Source organism: Stylophora pistillata, chromosome 5, assembly GCF_964205215.1.
Source record: "Stylophora pistillata chromosome 5, jaStyPist1.2, whole genome shotgun sequence".
Taxonomy (NCBI): Eukaryota; Metazoa; Cnidaria; class Anthozoa; order Scleractinia; family Pocilloporidae; genus Stylophora; species Stylophora pistillata.
This window is the reverse complement of record NC_142523.1, coordinates 30,767,435-30,784,783: the sequence shown is the minus strand read 5'-3', so window position 1 is coordinate 30,784,783 and position 17,349 is coordinate 30,767,435. Positions and strand designations below refer to the sequence as shown.

The following is a 17,349-nucleotide window of genomic DNA, read 5'->3' as shown; positions in this document are numbered from 1 at the left end:
AATTACCATGATTTTTGTATGTACAGTTAAATTTTCTCAATACTTTAAGCAACATAAAGCTGAAATTCTGTGCTACATATTGTTTTGATAGAGTTATGTACTGAGGGCTTTTGACATAAGATGGCCCATGTTTTTGAAAAAGACTTGTAAATTTTAAGTTAATGACATCATTGCATTTATTACCTACTCCGCTGTTCACCCCATTGTGTGGATCGTACATTATGATGATACAAGTATTAATTTCTCAGTCTTACATACAAACGTTTTGTGTTTCCTAGGGTTGACGGTCGAACGGATTTTAGTTCTAGTTCCACAGACTACGGAATTGGCACAAGAGGGCAAGTGCGCACGCGTAAAGTGGGAGAGCCCCTGTTGCTTAGAATGGTTACTCGCACTGTACGTGTGTGGCAAATCCCAGTCATTTTTGTTGCTTTTATTATAGGGCTTAAGGATAGCACAGAAACTGCAATTTTATTTGAAAATACTGTTTTTGTGAAAGCTGTTATGTTAGTGCTGTCGAAAGTTTATTCGTTTTCATCACTGGTATTGGAACAAGTCGTAAGAGACATATTTAGAAGTTTTGTCTATTGATTTTTCCATTTTCATTTATAACATAGCTAAAGCAAAGCGCGCGCTATGATTGGTTAATTCATCGTCTACTATTTGCCTGTTTACTATTTTTTTGCGATGCAGCTCAATAAAAAAACTTCTGTTCCTCCAATGTATCAATGTTATGTTATAAAACAAATGGTGGACGCCATAGCGTGCACCATTGAGTTATGGATGCACTTGGGAGGTTTGCTAAGCACTCAAGAAGCTAGAGTTGCACTCAGCTATCGCCTCGCGCGACTCTTACGCTTCTTTCGTGCTTAGCAACCTCCCGCGTGCATCCATAACTCAATAGTATACGCTAAACCGTTCACCATTTGTTAATTCAAGCTTAAAGGGATACTCTCTCGCCTGTGATGAATTTTTGAGAAAAGACGGATAACAACTTAAATAAAAATAAATCTTTTAAAAAAAAGGGTAAATCTTTTGTTGTTTTCGTTTAAATTTGAAACTTTTCTCAACGCGTGGTTCGTGCGTAGGGCTTTGCCCCCTAAAGGAAGTGACGTAGAAGGGAGAACTCATTTAACTTCCGTTGAGATTTCTTTCACAAGAGCACCGAGATTTCTTCAATAAAAAACGCACCACAAAAATACAATAATACCGCAACGATGTGTGGCCAGTGGATATTCCAATACGCGTAGCGATGGAGAAAGCCTTCTTAAATGACCCGAACATCCTAATTTCGCTAGGTTATGGACGAGAGCCATGAGAAACACGCGATCCGATTTTGAGAACCCAACAAACTGTAGCCGTCTGTGCAGCATTCACTACTTCACTGCAGATTCTTTTGAGGAACAGTCAGTTCTGGTGAAATCTATGGGTTTAAAGATGAAAGCCCTTTCAAAAATACAATGCTGTTCCCTTAATTTTTTATATTAATCCGCCTGTAAAAAAGAAACAAAGGCTCGAGGACGAAAAAAAAACTCTCATCTTCACAAGTCATGACACTAGCGCGGAATTATTAAAAAAAAATCGACAACAACTACGTGGAGCATACAGAAAACGGTTTTTAGTTTAAGTTCCATCAAATATAAAACATAACGAGACCACCAGGCTATCTTTTACTTTATAAATTTACGTTACTGATAAGAAGAGTGATATGTACACAAGCCAATCAATCAAAAGTCATAATTCAGAAGAAGCAGCACTATATGGCGACTCATAAACGATTTTGTCCTGGAACGTGGGACTTCAAGCAAGGAAACGTCTTTAACCTGTCTCCGATCACAGAGTTTGCAGATCAGGATACAAGAAGCTCAAATGATATCAAATATAACGAAAATATCAAAACGGTCTAGATTCTGGCGAGACTTCTCCAGCAAAGGGACAGCAACGTCTAAAAAGAATTAAAGGCCTTCGCCGTTTATAAATTAGCCCAGTTTCTAGACTATCTACAAGTCCATCTTTTCTTCTTTTCAAAGCAGCTTAAACCTTAATTCACGACGCACCTCCTTTTCTGTTGTAGCCGAGAGAAGTTCCTCCTGACCTCTCGTACCCTAACATGATCTTGACCGTATCTCGAAATAAAAATTACCAGTGCACGATCAAGACAATGCTTGGCCTCTTGGAGTTCGCTCAGGTCACCGTGCAAATTACCCAGATTCTTGTAAGAGGCTGCAACATCAACATGATCAGGTCCTAGCTTCTTCAGACGAATCTCCAGTGCACGCTTATGGTAGTCTTTTGCTTGATCTGTTTCGCCCAGGTCACTGTGTAAACAGCCCAGATTGTTATAAGAGGCTGCAACCTTAACATGATCAGGTCCTAGCTTCTTCAGACGAATCTCCAGTGCACGCTTATGGTAGTCTTTTGCTTGATCTGTTTCGCCCAGGTCACTGTGTAAACAGCCCAGATTGTTGTAAGAGGCTGCAACCTTAACATGATCAGGTCCCAGCGTTTTCAAACGAATCTCCAGTGCATGATTATGGTAGTCTTTTGCTTGATCTGTTTCGCCCAGGTCACTGTGTAAACTACCCAGATTGTTGTAAGAGGCTGCAACATCAACATGATCAGGTCCTAGCTTCTTCAGAAAAGTCTCCAGTGCACGCTTACAGTAGTCTTTTGCTTGATCTGTTTCGCCCAGGGTACGGTGTAAAATACCCAGATTGTTGTAAGAGTTTGCAACTTTAACATGATCAGGTCCTAGCTTCTTCAGATAAATCTCCAGTGCATGATTATAGTAGTCTTTTGCTTGATCTGTTTCGCCCAGCGCTTCGTGTAAAATACCCAGATTGTTGTAAGAGGCTGCAACATCAACATGATCAGGTCCCAGCTTCTTCAGACGAATCTCCAGTGCATGATTATAGTAGTCTTTTGCTTGATCTGTTTCGCCCATGTTCATGTGTAAATTACCCAGATTGTTGTAAGAGGCTGCAACATCAACGTGATCAGGTTCCAGCTTCTTCAGACGAATCTCCAGTGCATGATTATGGTAGTCTTTTGCTTGATCTGTTTCGCCCAGCTCCTGATGTACAATACCCAATTTGCGGTAACATGCTGCTTTTTTCAGGTCCCCTTCTTCGTGACTTGATTCAATCATTTTTAACAGAAATTTATAATAGACTATCGCTGCTACAAACTCACTGTGGTCATCGCACATGTCACCGAGGGTGCAAAGGCCACCAGGGTAAGAACTCAAAGACTTAAGTGCTCTATCGGAGAATTCTGGCTTTTCTCTTCTAATTACCACATGTTCAAGTTTTAAGCTTAACATCTTTAAATGGGGAGCTAATTTTGTTCCCACATCAATAGAAGCTAATTTTTCGAATTTTGAGAATGACATTATGGCCCCATATACCACTTCGTAAACTTCATCCTTTGTGCAATCTTTCGTCGCAGATTTAATAACATCGTGTACAATACCATGAGCTCGAATATAGACACCACTCACTTCTTCTTCTTCTTCCTCTTCTTCTTTTTCTTCAATCAGCAATAATGAACATTGATTCATTCTCATTCTTATCATATCTTCATTTTCAAAATCTTCATCTACTACTCTGATGTACTCGATAACAGCTTCTTGAAGGATCGGCTGTAATGCACACACAGAGAGAAAATTGAAGATGTGATGGAAAATTATATCGTCCGCCATCGCCTTTTCGACAGCGAGTGTTATTACTTTGGTCATGGAGTTTGGATAGCTTGGATTGCTCTCAGCAAGTCTGATTTCAGTAGCACCTCGTTTCCCCTCTTCCAATTTCTTCAGGTAGTCGCTCCAGCCAAACTTCGAGGATACCTTACTCTGACGAACTTGTCGCACATACGTGGCTGCAGCCGCTAGGGCAAGTGGCTGGTAGTCTAATACCTTAGCAACTTCTTTCTCTATGTCATTAATTGGGATATCAGAAAGAATGCTCAGTAAAGAGCATGCGTCGTTAGGTTGCATTCCTGCGCTGATGGAAAGACTTTGTACGGAAGAGCTTGTTAACGGCATAGACGCAGTGCCCTGCGTTGTTATTAGCATCTGGCCCCTTGCCCACACCTCGTTTCCTGCATCAGGCAAATGACCGCTTGAAAGAGAGTTCCCATTATCGACTACCACCAGCCATGAAGTGTAATGCTTAATTTTTGCACTTATTAGGGTCTTGAGATATGAAATCTTCTCGTCTGTGTTCAAATCCTTCGAGCCGTAAGTGCTTGTTATTTCATATCCGGGACATTTGCAATGTTGAGCAAAAAGGACATACGAATTCAAAATTGTTTCTGGGCTTTCAGCATTCAGTGTCATGACAAATGAAGCTGCGGAAGGTGTTTCTTTGACTTCATCGTAGAATCGCTTGGCTGCTAAACGGGCCAGCTGAGATTTGCCACTTCCTGGATTTCCTGACAAATACAGTATGCTCATCCCATCATCGGTGCGTTTTAATGTTTGTAGGTTTCGCATAATGTCATCAACCTCAGATTCTCGAGCAGCGATGTCGTGTGTTGGTTTAGGAGGGAGAATGCAAAATGGAGAGACATCTGCGAGTAACTGTTCTTGCAAGGCAAGCCTCTGTTCTTCTTTTCCTTTAAGTTCCTTTTCCTTCTCTTTAAGTTTTTGTCTCAGGTCGTTAACCTCTCTTAAAACTTCACTTAACTCCTCTGTGGGGAAGGTTGTTTGATTTTGGACTTCATTGATTTTTAATGTGGGAAGACTCAGGGCGACGAATGCAGTTTTCACCCGCGATATAACAATATTGAAATCTCCGTCACAGAGTTGGCCTGCTTCGTCATGTGCGATTTCATTCCGAATATTTCTTAGTTTATCTATGTTTGATCGAACCACTGAATTGAGACCGTGGATACAATCTGAAAAACGAATAGCGTAAAACAGCATGGTACAATCCCAATCAGCTCTATCGCCATTCTTCATGGTTGATAACAGCCGAGCGTTTTTGCTTCTCTTCTTAGGGGACTCCCCATTCCAAAAGTCCATTCCATTTTTAGGTTGATCTTTCCATTCTCCTAGTGTGGTCTTGTGGCGACTGTCCCATTCTTGTTTAAAGATTGTTCGCAGACCCTCTGTTATAATATCAGTGACAACGTAACAAATCCTGAAGTAATTTAGCTGCTCTTCTGTGTATTCAAATGCAGCGGCCATTTCTTGTTTGAACCTGAGCAAAACCGAAGTTAGGGTTGTCTTTGAAAATAGTATATGTGTCAAGATCTACCGATACGCGCTTAGACATGTTTTTGTAGGAAAGGGGTGGGTCAGAAACAAGGAAGTCTATTTCCTTTATTCACAGGTGGGGCTAAATTGACGCCAGGACTAAGGATATGAAGGAAAATTGAGCAGCGAAGAGTCAAGGTTACTTTTTAACAACTTCACATAATTTTTTTTTTCTCAATATAACTTAAATATATCAACAAAGTTGAAATGGTAAATTGCCCACCGTTACGATTATAAAAGCTGACGTTTCGAGCGTTAGCCTTTCGACGGAGCGAAGGGCTAATGCTCGAAACGTCAGCTTTTATAATCGTAACGGTGGCCAATTGACCATTTCAACTTTGTTGATGTATTCAAATTATCTCGTTACCCCCACCGACGCAGCTCCGAACAATTTCTTTAGAAACTATCACCCTCTATTTTTTTTTCTCATCCGAAGAAGCAAACGAAGTTAACTCTGATTTTATTAGTTTTTGTTCAAATATGCGACTTAAGGAAAATCGATAACCTAACTCGTCAATTTCGCGTTAACTTTCCTGCAAAAACTGATATCGCACGAATCCCTCGTCAGGTAATGAATTTTCCTATAATAAAGAGCCGAAATAAAATCCCAGCGTACTGTATAAATTGATACTCACCACACTTGACGGTTAACTTTAATGTACGTCAACTCGTGAACGGAGGTTTCTCCACGAATGAAAACTATCACTCTGAAGCTATAGATCGATAACAAAAGCAAATTCAGAGAAAAAAGTTATCTAGAACTCACTTGAATCAGTAACTTAGATAATACATACCATTCTGGAAGCTTGAGAAACCTTTGTTATACTTAAACTGTCTGCAATCAAAGGTTGAATAGTTAAGAATCACATGCATTTAAAGATGCACACAGCAGCATATCCGGTGTTTTATGTGTCATAAGCTAAGTAAAGCTGGCATTGTGATTGGTTCTTACCTATGATCGATTGGAGGATAGACGCATTTATCATATAAAACAATCAGAACTCTAGTGCTTTAGATCATATCCACATGTATTTTGCGCTATATAAGTAATAATCAATTGAATAATAGATCATCCATGATAGCGTTGGTCTGTTTAGTAATAGATCACAGAAGACGTCAAAATAGTAAGAACATCAGTGACACACTCTGCTGCGCCTCACATGACACTTTTGTCATCTATTATTAAACACATACATGGCAACATGACATCTATTTTTCTTTTCTTTGAGAAGTATTAAGAATAGCTTTTTTATGATTTCTGGTCCATCACTTCTTACCGCAAAGTAACACAGAGATTTGAACGACTTTGATCTGATTAGTAAATGAATATTACAAATTCCCATGCTGTTCGACAATCTAGACGGCTCCTAACAGCGGAAGGAAGCCTTCTGCATCTAGTGCTGCCACAGATTTGCTCTGGGTTTCTGTTGCTTAAGGTTTCTTTTGCAAGAATTTACAAATGTATCTACTTTTTGTTCACGGCTTATGTAACTGTTATCAGTCAAGGCTTACTTTCGCAGCAAGTCATGCGTAATGAAAGATAAGTGAAAATGACTTAACGAGGTCTCTGTTAAAAATTGGTAGACAAACAGAATTCTTTCCAGCCTTAGCCAAGAAATACATTTGACATAATAAGCGTTCTTTTATGCAATATTGACGTTTGGAAAGAATTTAAGAAGACATTTCACGAAAAGCACTTGTTTTGTTCGCTATTTATTTCGTTTCTTCTTCATCTCACGGACATTAGATCTCAAAAGCTTCAAAGGCTTTGGCAGTTTTTTCGCAGCTGGTTTATCTCACTGAGTTCTGGAACTAACACTACAGTGCTGGTATACTGTGGCACTGCAGTGCTGGTATACTGTGGCACTGCAGTGCTGGTATACTGTGGCACTTCAGTGCTGGTACACTGTGGCACTAGACAAAATTTTATTTCCTGAGGTCCTCTTATCTCTTCCACCTCTAGTCCTTAAAACAATGGATGATTCTCCCAACAAAAACTTTGTAGCTTTAATAAAGCGGTGGCAGCCGTAGTCCGGTGCTTTTTGCCCCTTGCGTTTTTCATAATTACTGACAACTTAACTAAACAGTTCCGTCTTTCGTTCATTTGATACGGTCAGCATATTAGACAATGGATCATATCAGTTAGAGTATCAAAAGAACGTAAGGTCACAAACATCTCTTTTCTAACTTAAAGCGACGATGGCAGAAGTCGCAGTGCAATTTTATCTTTTTGCGAAACTAGTTTTCTGTATTACGCTGCTTCTCCTGCAGCGTGTTTCGTATCAAGATAAGTATTCTACAATGTTCGCTTGTTTCTTTTTCGTTTGAAACGAGTTGTATCTGCTACGCATAACTTTCAGGTAAGTGAATTAAGGTTTGCTTCAAGTTGTCAAAGTTCTAGAAACTTTTTTCGTGAGGTAATAATACTTTATCAGCGGTAAAGAATATAGACTGCTTTCTGTAGTCAACAAAACACTTGAGGAACTCGCATGCGAAAGCTAATCTGGCTTCGTCGCGATGCACATTAATCACGTCTCTAAGCAAGACAGGACAAGAGACTTCGAGAGATTGAATTGGAAGGCCGCACAATACTTAAAGAGCGATGATCGAATAATTATGACGCCATATCAATGGGCCATTTGACCTGCTTTTGTTTTGCTGAGGTAAGAAAGACAGGTTTTTAGGTTACGTCAGTTAAAAGAAAATAGTTTGTATTTTCCTGGTTACGTTTCTTTGCACTCACCCAAACAAACTTTGATCGTTGAAAAATAGTCAACTTGAATGAAAGGACGACTTAAACTGAAAATAGAGCCGGTAAAGACCTTCTCTAGCTTGAGCTAAGAAATCTATTTGAAATAACAAGCAACCTGCTTTGATGTATTGAAGATATTCGGTGCCCAACCAAACATAGGAGTTCTTTTGTTGAGTATACATTTTCATTGATTTAGGGGAATTTGTGTTAAGGAAGATGAAAGAAATCACAGTTAAATTTTATCTTGTTACGGTCTCATGAAGCTCCTTCTCTTCCAATATAGAAATTCTAGGAAGTATTTTTCGTTTGAAAAGAGTTGTATCTTCTACCCATAACTTTCATCCAAATGAAATTATGATACTTGCTGCTGCCAAGTTTTGGAAACTTTTCGTGAGGTGGTGATTTATCATTTGCTATAGAAAATATAGGCTGCTTTCTGTATTCAACAGAACACTCGACGAATTCGAAAGCGAAAACTTATTTGGCCTCGAGGCAAAGCACAAATAACTGCACCCTGCAGGTTTAATATCAATTGTTGTACTGACAACTATTGAATTCACTTTGGTTTGATCCTCGTTCCATTATCTGTCCGCAGCAAAATAACGCTTTGATTCGCTCTACAAAAGTCTGCAAAATTATTCGCTAACGTGAGTGAAATAACCCGTACTTAGCTTAAAAAGTGAAAGAAAGAAAAGATGGAGCTTATCCACTCCCCCCCCCCTCTCTCTCTCTCGGTCCTCCCTATTTCGCATTTAATATTTAATTACAGTTCCTTAAGTAATATTTTCTTCTATGCCATGAAATCGTTGCCAGTGATTTGTCAAATGTACACAGATAGAAACAGTGAGACGAACAGAATGCGTGCCAAAAGCAATCGAAAAGAGAGGGTGGAAGTAAAAAACACAAAAGAAAACCGACCCAAGGACAATATGAACGTTCTTCTCGTAGTCTGGATACATGGATAATAACAACGCGCAAAACTGACACGATTAGCTTGATATCGGCGCGGATAAAATGCGAGGCGACCCGCACTGAGAAACTGAGCGATTCACTTGACGTTGAAATATTTTTTGCTGCATTTCTCTTCGTAAACTTCATGAGACTTGAAATAAACACGGCTGTGAGAGTCTGATAGAGGATCAAGAATTACAATTGAGGCGATCGAGTCATAAGTATCTACGGGGATAGGACTTTCACGATTATAGGCAAAGAAATATAGTTTTTCCAGTCTATTTAAGCTTACATCATCTTGAAAACATACCCAATATACTGAATGGCAAGGAAGTACGTGATGCTCTATCCCGAGCGAAGACTGGTATCTCTTGTTGTTTTCTAAAAGGGAACGGTAGATAATTCGTTTCAGTTTCATAATAAGCAATCCTGGTCCGCAACAGAAACAACTAAATTACAGCATGACACAATGTAATTACCAGCGAGGCTTGTCCCAGTGCCTTGAGGAACAAATAATGCTGATTGATGGTATTATTTGTCTTTTCACTGCTGTTGTGGATCGTGATCGGCTCGCACGAAGAAGACTCCAAGCCGTTTGCTTGCAATCGAAACGTTCTTATCTACATCGGAGGTAAAAAAAAAGTGAATTAAGCGACAAAACTTCAATATAAACATATTTAACGGCAGTGAAGAGCAAGATACCTTCTATACTTCTATACTTCTATTTATGGGATTGCAGAAGAGCTCAAATATTACCCTATATAACTGGCTTCAAATTAAAGGTTAAAAATAAGTTTGAAATAGTAAAATATGTGTGTATGAAGAATATTACTTAAGATAAATTTCATAAAAAGTGGCTAATAAATAAGTAACTGGTTAAGCTAATTGCAATACTAGAAGTAGTAATATCTGTGTTAGTATGTTATAGTATACTGTATTATAATGCTATAAAACTAGTAACAGTGGTACTTAGTAGTAATAGTAGTAATAGTAGTGCAGTAAATGGTTTGAACCCGGGGGTAACATGTGAAGGTGTAGTCTGATCGTCCGGGTGAGTGTAGTCCTGAGAAGGACTGTTGTCGGTGGCAGTGACTGACGTTTCGACAACCTGTGCGGAAGTCATCATCAGAGTCAAGTGAATGATTGTTGTCAGTAGAATGTTCTTATTCCAGTTCGTGTGAAATGATCGGTTGGTTTTGCCATGATGTTATTGGCTGTAAGACTCAAGTGACGTAAGTCGGTCGTGATTGGTCTGTTTCGGTCTGTCGGTAAAGTTAGGTTGTTCTTTTTCGGTCGTTTGTGATGTTTATGTCGTGAATGAGTCGTTTGTATGGTGCGGGTAGTTGTTGACATCTGTTTAGGGGAGTCTGTTCTAAGTTAGTAAACCAGCTTTCCAGAGTCAGTCGTTAAAAATAGTCAGTGCTGTAGGTTAGGCATTGCGCAGAGTCCCAGTCAATGTTGAGGTTGGTAAGTCGATGGTGTTCAGCAATGTGATTGCTGACATCACCTTTCCTCGTCGCCCATCTGTGTTCAGTCAGTCTTGTTGTGAGGTTTCTGCCAGTCTCACCGATGTAGGAGGCTTGGCAGTCGGAACAATTGATCTTATAAATCGTTCCCTGTCTGTTCCTCGGTTCGTCTTTGTCTTTAACGTTGGTTAGTAACTGACGTAGTGTGGTGATGGGTTTGTGGGCGACGCGGATAGTGAAGGGTAGTAAGATGCGCGAGATGTTTTCAGACATACCTTTTATGTACGGTATGGTTGCAGTAGTCGTCGGGGTTGCGGTGTCGTTTGTTTCGGTAGTGGTAGTAAGGCGGTGAGTGTTTCGTCGGATGAAGTCGTTGTTGTAGTTGTTCTTTGTAAAAACACGGTGAAGGTATTTGTCCTCGTCGGATAAGCTGTCTGTCGACTCACATAATAGTTGTCACTTGAGTCTTACCGCCAATAACATCACGGCAAAACCAACCGATCATTTCACACGAACTGGAATAAGAACATTCTACTGACAACAATCATTCACTTGACTCTGATGATGACTTCCGCACAGGTTGTCGAAACGTCAGTCACTGCCACCGACAACAGTCCTTCTCAGGACTACACTCACCCGGACGATCAGACTACACCTTCAGTAATAGTAGTGTAATAATTTAGTAATAACAGTGCGTAGTGTAACAATTTAAATGTAGCCTGTGTAATACAGGGAGATATGTTGGTTACACACGCGGGCATTTATATGCCCGCGTGAATAGCCATAAGAGTACGTCATCTTCAGTACGCAAGCACGACGACATCGACCACGCAGGTGCTGTCCCTGAGGACCTTCTTAGCTGTTTCAAAGTTCTCAAGAAGTGCATGAAGAAATTCGATTGTCTTGTCAACGAGATGCTTTACATCAAACAATTAAAACCGAGTTGGAACGTGCAAACGGATTCTATCCGTGCTAAAGTATTTGGGTAGCTACCTCCCCTATGTAAATTAGTTGTAACTCTTGTACTCGCATTTGTTAATTTTATTTTCATTTGTACCCTTGATAATGGCGCCATGAAGTCGCCGAAACGTCGGGATATTATATCGCTCGTTTTTACCTGTCTATGTGTATAGTTTGTTATGATTTTCGGTCCATCATTCCCTACCGCAAAATAACACAGAGATTTGAGGCGCTCTGAAACGCATGTTTAATGAATTTTGAAAATTATTACTCTTTTCGACAACGGAGGCAGCTATCTAGACTACGAGAAGTCCCTCCTTTTCGGCCGCGTGGTAGGCCCCCGTGGAGGCGGCGTGGTCGAGTGGTTAGGGTGCTGGACTTGTAATCCGGTGTCCCGGGTTCAAGTCCTCCACCCTGCCACTCACTGGATGTGTTCTCGGTTGCCCCTGGTTCAACTCCTCGGCTGCACTCTGTAAATAGCCCACTAGTCTGCCTCATGACGGTGGGGATTTTTAAGCTCTTATTTAGTTTGCTCGGCATAGTAGCATGTATTGCTAATATGCCTAATCAGCCTCAACAACCAGAGTTTTAAAATAAAGTTCCTTCTTTCCTTTTCCTGCACGAAGTCCGTCATGCGAGTCAAAACAGAAAAAATTCAGTAAAAAAATTGCCGTTAGTGCGCTGCGACAACTCTTGAAGTGACGCTAATGCGCCGCAGGAAGTGCATAACTATGGAATAGAGCTGTATCTTCCGCCATAAATTCTTCAACTTTGATAAATTTGTAGCAGTTTTCTTTCGTGTGCTCACTTATTGAGTTGATACACTCAGAATACCAGATAAGGAAATTGCAAAGCGTATCAAATAACATAGATACCATTTTCATTTATTTATGGGAATTTGTGCCAAGGAAGATGGATGAAATCACTAAAAAATTTTATCTTCTTACGGTCTCATGAAGCTCCTTCTCTCCAAGTAATCGTCCCATCTTTTCATAGCAAATGCACTCTACAGCATCAAAATAACATTAGGATGTACCGTGATCCTTTAATCTAAATCATTTTTCAAACTTTTTTCGCTCTACAAAAGTCTGGAAGATTCTTCGCTAACGTGAGTGAGATAACCTTACTTAGTGTAAAGAATTAAGATCGGAGGAAAAGATGGAGCTTATTCATGATGATATAATAACTTAATAACTTCTAGAGCGCTATTTTCATTCAATGATCAACAGCGCTTAACAACTTAGAATACTACAGTAAAATTCAAATTTATAAAACTAATTACATGTACATTAATATTAAAAATGTATGCTAAAAATAAGAATGATATGGAATATCTATAATAAGGATCTTAATTAGGAATAAGGATCTTAATAAGAAACTTAATTAGTAATACTAATAAAAATAATTGTCAGACAGGGTACTTTGAGAAAGCTGCACGAATTAAATAAGTTTTCAGCTTACATTTAAAAATGATTGAATATCACGTAATTCAGCTGGCAGAGCATTCCAAAAGTACGGGGCAGCAGCAGAGAATGATGTGTCCCCCAGCGTGGCAAGCATGATTCCCTTACGAAGGTCAAGTAATAAACTTTGATTTGATCTAAGATCATATACAGACCTAGGCTTGATGTTAATTAGTTCAATGATATACCTAGGCGCCCATCCATGAATGATCTTAAAATGAACACGATGTTGTACTGGTAACCAGTGAAGTTGACAAAGCGCAGGAGAAATATGCAAATACTTACTTAAACTCAGTACAATTCTAGCCGCAGCATTCTGCACAGGTTGCAATTTGGCTATTTGCGACTTAGGAAGGCCATATAAAAGTCCATTACAATAGTTTAAACGACTAGTGAAAGTGATTCAACCCCATTCCTCTCCCTTCCTTCCCTGTTTCACCTTTAATTACAATTCTTCAAGTAATATTTTCTTCTATGCCATGGCCAGTCCGAAAGAGCATCGGTATTCATTAGACGCACCGTAATGCGCTATATCGTCATTATTATTAAGTGATAGTTACCTCCAAATGCGATTTACAGTGGTTTGTCAAAAGTACGCAGATAGAAACACTGAAAAAAACAGAATGCGTGCCAAAAGCAATTGAAAAGAGAGACTAGAAAGAAAAAGCAGAAAAGACAACGGACTCGAGGAAAACATGAAAGTTTTCTTCCTAGTCTGGATACATGGATAATAACAACACGCAAAACTGACAAGAGTAGCTTGATATCGGCGTGGATGAAATGCGAGGGGACCCGCACCGAGAGCCAGAACGATTCACTTATCGTTGTAATATTTTTTGCTACTTTTTTCTTTTATTTTTAACTTAAGCTTTGTGTATAGTTTGTTATGATTTTCGGTCCCTCGGGCCCTACTGCAAACTAATAGACTTGAAGTGCTTTGACCCGTTTATTTAACGGACATTAGAAAATTCTTACGCCGCTTGACACTCTGGATTCCTACTAAAGCAGTTGTTGTACGCCTTTTGCATCTAGTGCTACCACGACTATGTTCTTGCAGTTTTCTGTTCCTTGAGGTTTCTTTTGCGAGAATTCGCAAATTTATTTACTTTCCTTTCTCGGCTTGGGTAACCCGTAATGATTCAAGGATTAAGTTTTCTGCCTTGTTCGTTTGAAACAAGTTGTATCTGCTGCACTTAACGTTTAGGTAAGTAAATTAAAGTTTACTTAACGTTGTCAAAGTTATAGAAACATTTTAGTGAGGTGGTAATACTTCATCTGCCATAGATAATATAGGCTCCTTTCTGAAGTCAACAAAAAACTTCAGGAACTCACAAGCGAAAGCTAATCTAGATTCGTCGCAATCTACATTAATCACGTCCCAAAATAGCAGCCGGCACCCTGCAGGTACTATGCAAATTTTTGGACAGAAAACCACTTTGTTGCGGTTTTTTCGTCCATAATCTGGCGCTGCAAAATTACACTTTTGATGTGCTTTGACCCATTAATCAAAATTATCTTTCTAACTCCTTTCGCTCTACATAAGTGTCAACAATTCGCGGCTAACTTCAGAGGAGACTTATGTATCTAGAAGACCATAAATAAATTTAAAAGACACTTCGAGAGATTTTATATGGAAGGCCGCACAATACTTGTAAAGCGTTGATCAAATGATTATGACATCATATGAATGGGCCATCTGAACTGCTTTTGTTTCGCTAAAGTAATGAGGCAGGCTTTTGTGGTTACATTAATTAAGAGGAAATAGTTTACTTTTTCTGGTTACGTTTCGTTGCACTCGCCCAAACAAAATTTGATCGTGGAAAAAAATTAAACTTGAATTAAAGGAAGACGTAAACTGAAAATAAAGCTGGTAAACACTTCCTCTAACTTGAGCTAAGAAATCCATTTGAAGTAACAAGCAACCTGCTTTGAAGCATTGATAGTTGGTGTCCAACCAAACATAGGAGTTCTTTTGTTGAGTTGATAAACTCAGAATATTAGATTACGAAATTACAAAGCATATCAAAATAACATCAACAACATTTTTAGTGATTTAGGGGAATTTGTGATAAGGAAGATGGAAGAGATCACGGTCAAATTTCATCTTGTTACGGTCTCATGAAGCTCCTTCTCCTCCAATATAGGAAATCTAGGAAGTATTTTTCCTTTGAAAAGAGTTTTATCTGCTTCTCATAACTTTAATAAAAGTGAAATTAAGGTACTTATTGCTGTCAAGTTTTGGAAACTTCTCTTGAGGTGCATGGCGATTTATCAAAGGCGATAAAGTATATAGGCTCCTTTCAGTCACCAAAAACTAGTCAACAAAAGACTCAATGAACTCGAAAGCGAAAACTTCTTTGGCCTTGGGGCAAAACAAATTATCTACCTCCCTAAATAGCTGAACCCTGCAAGTTTAATGTCAACTGTTTTACTGACAACTTTTGAATTTGCTTTGGTTTGATTCTTTGTCCATCATCTGTTCGCAGCAAAACAACACTAGGATGTGCTTTGAAACGTTAATCTTAATTATTTTTCAAAGTTCTCTCGTCGGGAAAATCCTTCGTTAATTTGGGTGCGATAACCTTACTTAGCGTAAAAAGTGAGAAGGAGGGTATGATGGAGCTTACCCAACTTACCCAGCTTACCCAAGGGCAAGAGGGAGCTTACTCCCTCCCTTTTTCACATTATTTTAAAATTCCTTATGCGTTATTTGCTATTATACCATCACGAAGGAGTATTGTACACTGCACCGTAATGCGCTATATATGTAAAATGAAAAAAGTTATTATTTTCATTATCATTAAGTGGTAGTTATCTCCAAAGGTGATTCACATGAAATCGATGCCAGTGGTTTGTCAAACATACACAAATAGAAACACTGAAACAAAAAAATGCGTGCGTAAGGCAATCGGAAAGAGAATAAGTAAGAAAAAAACCGACGCAAGGAGAATATGGACGTTCTTCTCGTAGTCTGCAGACATGAATAATAACAAAGCGCAGAATTGACACGATAACCGCAGATTAGATTAGCTTGATGTAAGCGCGAATGAAAAATCTGAAGAGTGTTGCTAGGGAACCGGCACTAAGAGCCAGAGCAAGTCACTTATCGTTGAAATATTTATTGCTGCAGTTTCCTTTGTTATCTTGATGAGACTTGAAACAAACTCGCTTTTGATCACTCAAGGATTACAGTTGAGGTGGATCATAATAGTTGCAAAATTTGAAAGCGGAACGGGGACAGGACTTTAATTATTATCGGCAAAGAAAATACACTTTTCGCAGTCTATTTAAGCCTTTATCAGAATTATTTTCCATAGTCATTCGAGTTCAGCCGATAAGTTGATACACTCAGTAAATCTTGTCATAAAATCGTGAAGCGTATCAAAATAGCATCACATTTTCAAAAAACGATATTTCAAGAATGGGACAAGAAAGCGAGGTGAAACTTCACGTTGTTGCTGAGCTGGCTAATCTTTCTGTTCCAAACAGTCCTCAAATCTTTTAAAGCGAATGTCGCATCCATCGTAGGACGGAAAGTTTTTTGGTTTAATTTAAACTAATTTAACCTCGCTTGAAAGCAGTTGTAGTTTTGGTTATCCTTAGGTATAACTGAAATAAAGTCATCTTACCGTTGTCAAACTTTTAGACACCTCATAGCAAGATAGTAGTACTCCTTTTGCGATAAACAATAGAGGCTACTCTCCGTGATCAAAAAAGCACCCGGTGAACACGAAAGCGAAAGCTAATCTGGCTTCGACACCAAACACATTAATGACGTCTCTAAATAGCTTCACCCTGCAGGCTATATCAATTGTTTTACTGACAACTATTAATTAAATTCACTTGATTTGTTATGATGTTTGGTCATCATCATCCCAGTGAGAAAAATTACGCTTAAATGTGCTTTGAACCGTTGATCTGTATCATATTTTAAACTTCTTTCGCTTGCCATAAGTGTGGAATTCGAGGCTGATGACCTCAAAAGTTATAGATATCTCTAATTATTAAAAACTGGATCATTGGATAATGCAATTCAAGACTTTTCATTGGCTTAGCCATTATGGTATATGAGCCAATATACCATAAACTACGATATGGTAAGCGTACGCAAAGGCTTAAAATTGAAAGGAAGCTAAAAATGTATGATGCACGATCCTCGCAGTAGATAGCGCTATTTAAGCAATAACGAAAATCAGACCTGAAAAAAATCAGGCCTGTACGGGATTCGAACCACTGACCTCTGCGATACTAGTGCAGCGCTCTACCAACCAGCCAACTGGGAGCAGGCCGTTAAGTTGATTCGTAATAAACCCGTGAAAGTGATAAATAGATACAATGAAATATATGAAGTTCATATATTTTGAACTGCGGTATTAGATCACTTTCACGAGTTTATTAGGAATCAACTTAACGGCCTGCTCCCAGTTGGCTTGTTAGCTCAATTGGTAGAGCGCTGCACTCGTATCGCAGAGGTCAGTGGTTCGAATCCCGTACAGGCCT

General features: G+C 39.1%; 1 protein-coding gene and 1 non-coding gene across 3 annotated transcripts; one reads left to right on the top strand and one right to left on the bottom strand.

The window, feature by feature from the left end:
• Positions 1-1,596: 1,596 nt before the first annotated feature.
• On the bottom strand, positions 1,597-16,629 carry LOC148731414 (uncharacterized). 2 transcript variants are annotated; one of them, XM_088761093.1, is made up of 6 exons: positions 16,479-16,629; positions 9,440-9,580; positions 9,271-9,341; positions 6,052-6,092; positions 5,893-5,970; positions 1,597-5,201 (listed from the first exon to the last, which is right to left on the bottom strand). In XM_088761093.1, the coding sequence occupies exon 6, from the start codon at positions 5,186-5,188 to the stop codon at positions 2,042-2,044; it is 3,147 nt and encodes a 1,048-aa protein (XP_088617219.1). In that variant the 5' UTR covers positions 5,189-5,201; positions 5,893-5,970; positions 6,052-6,092; positions 9,271-9,341; positions 9,440-9,580; positions 16,479-16,629; the 3' UTR covers positions 1,597-2,041. The 2 variants fall into 2 exon arrangements, with proteins under 2 accessions (XP_088617219.1, XP_088617220.1); XM_088761094.1 differs by lacking the exon at positions 16,479-16,629 and adding an exon at positions 10,702-12,409.
• Positions 16,630-17,276: 647 nt separating this feature from the next.
• Trnat-cgu (transfer RNA threonine (anticodon CGU)) lies at positions 17,277-17,349 on the top strand. Its single transcript has one exon. It is a non-coding gene; the product is annotated as a tRNA-Thr (tRNA).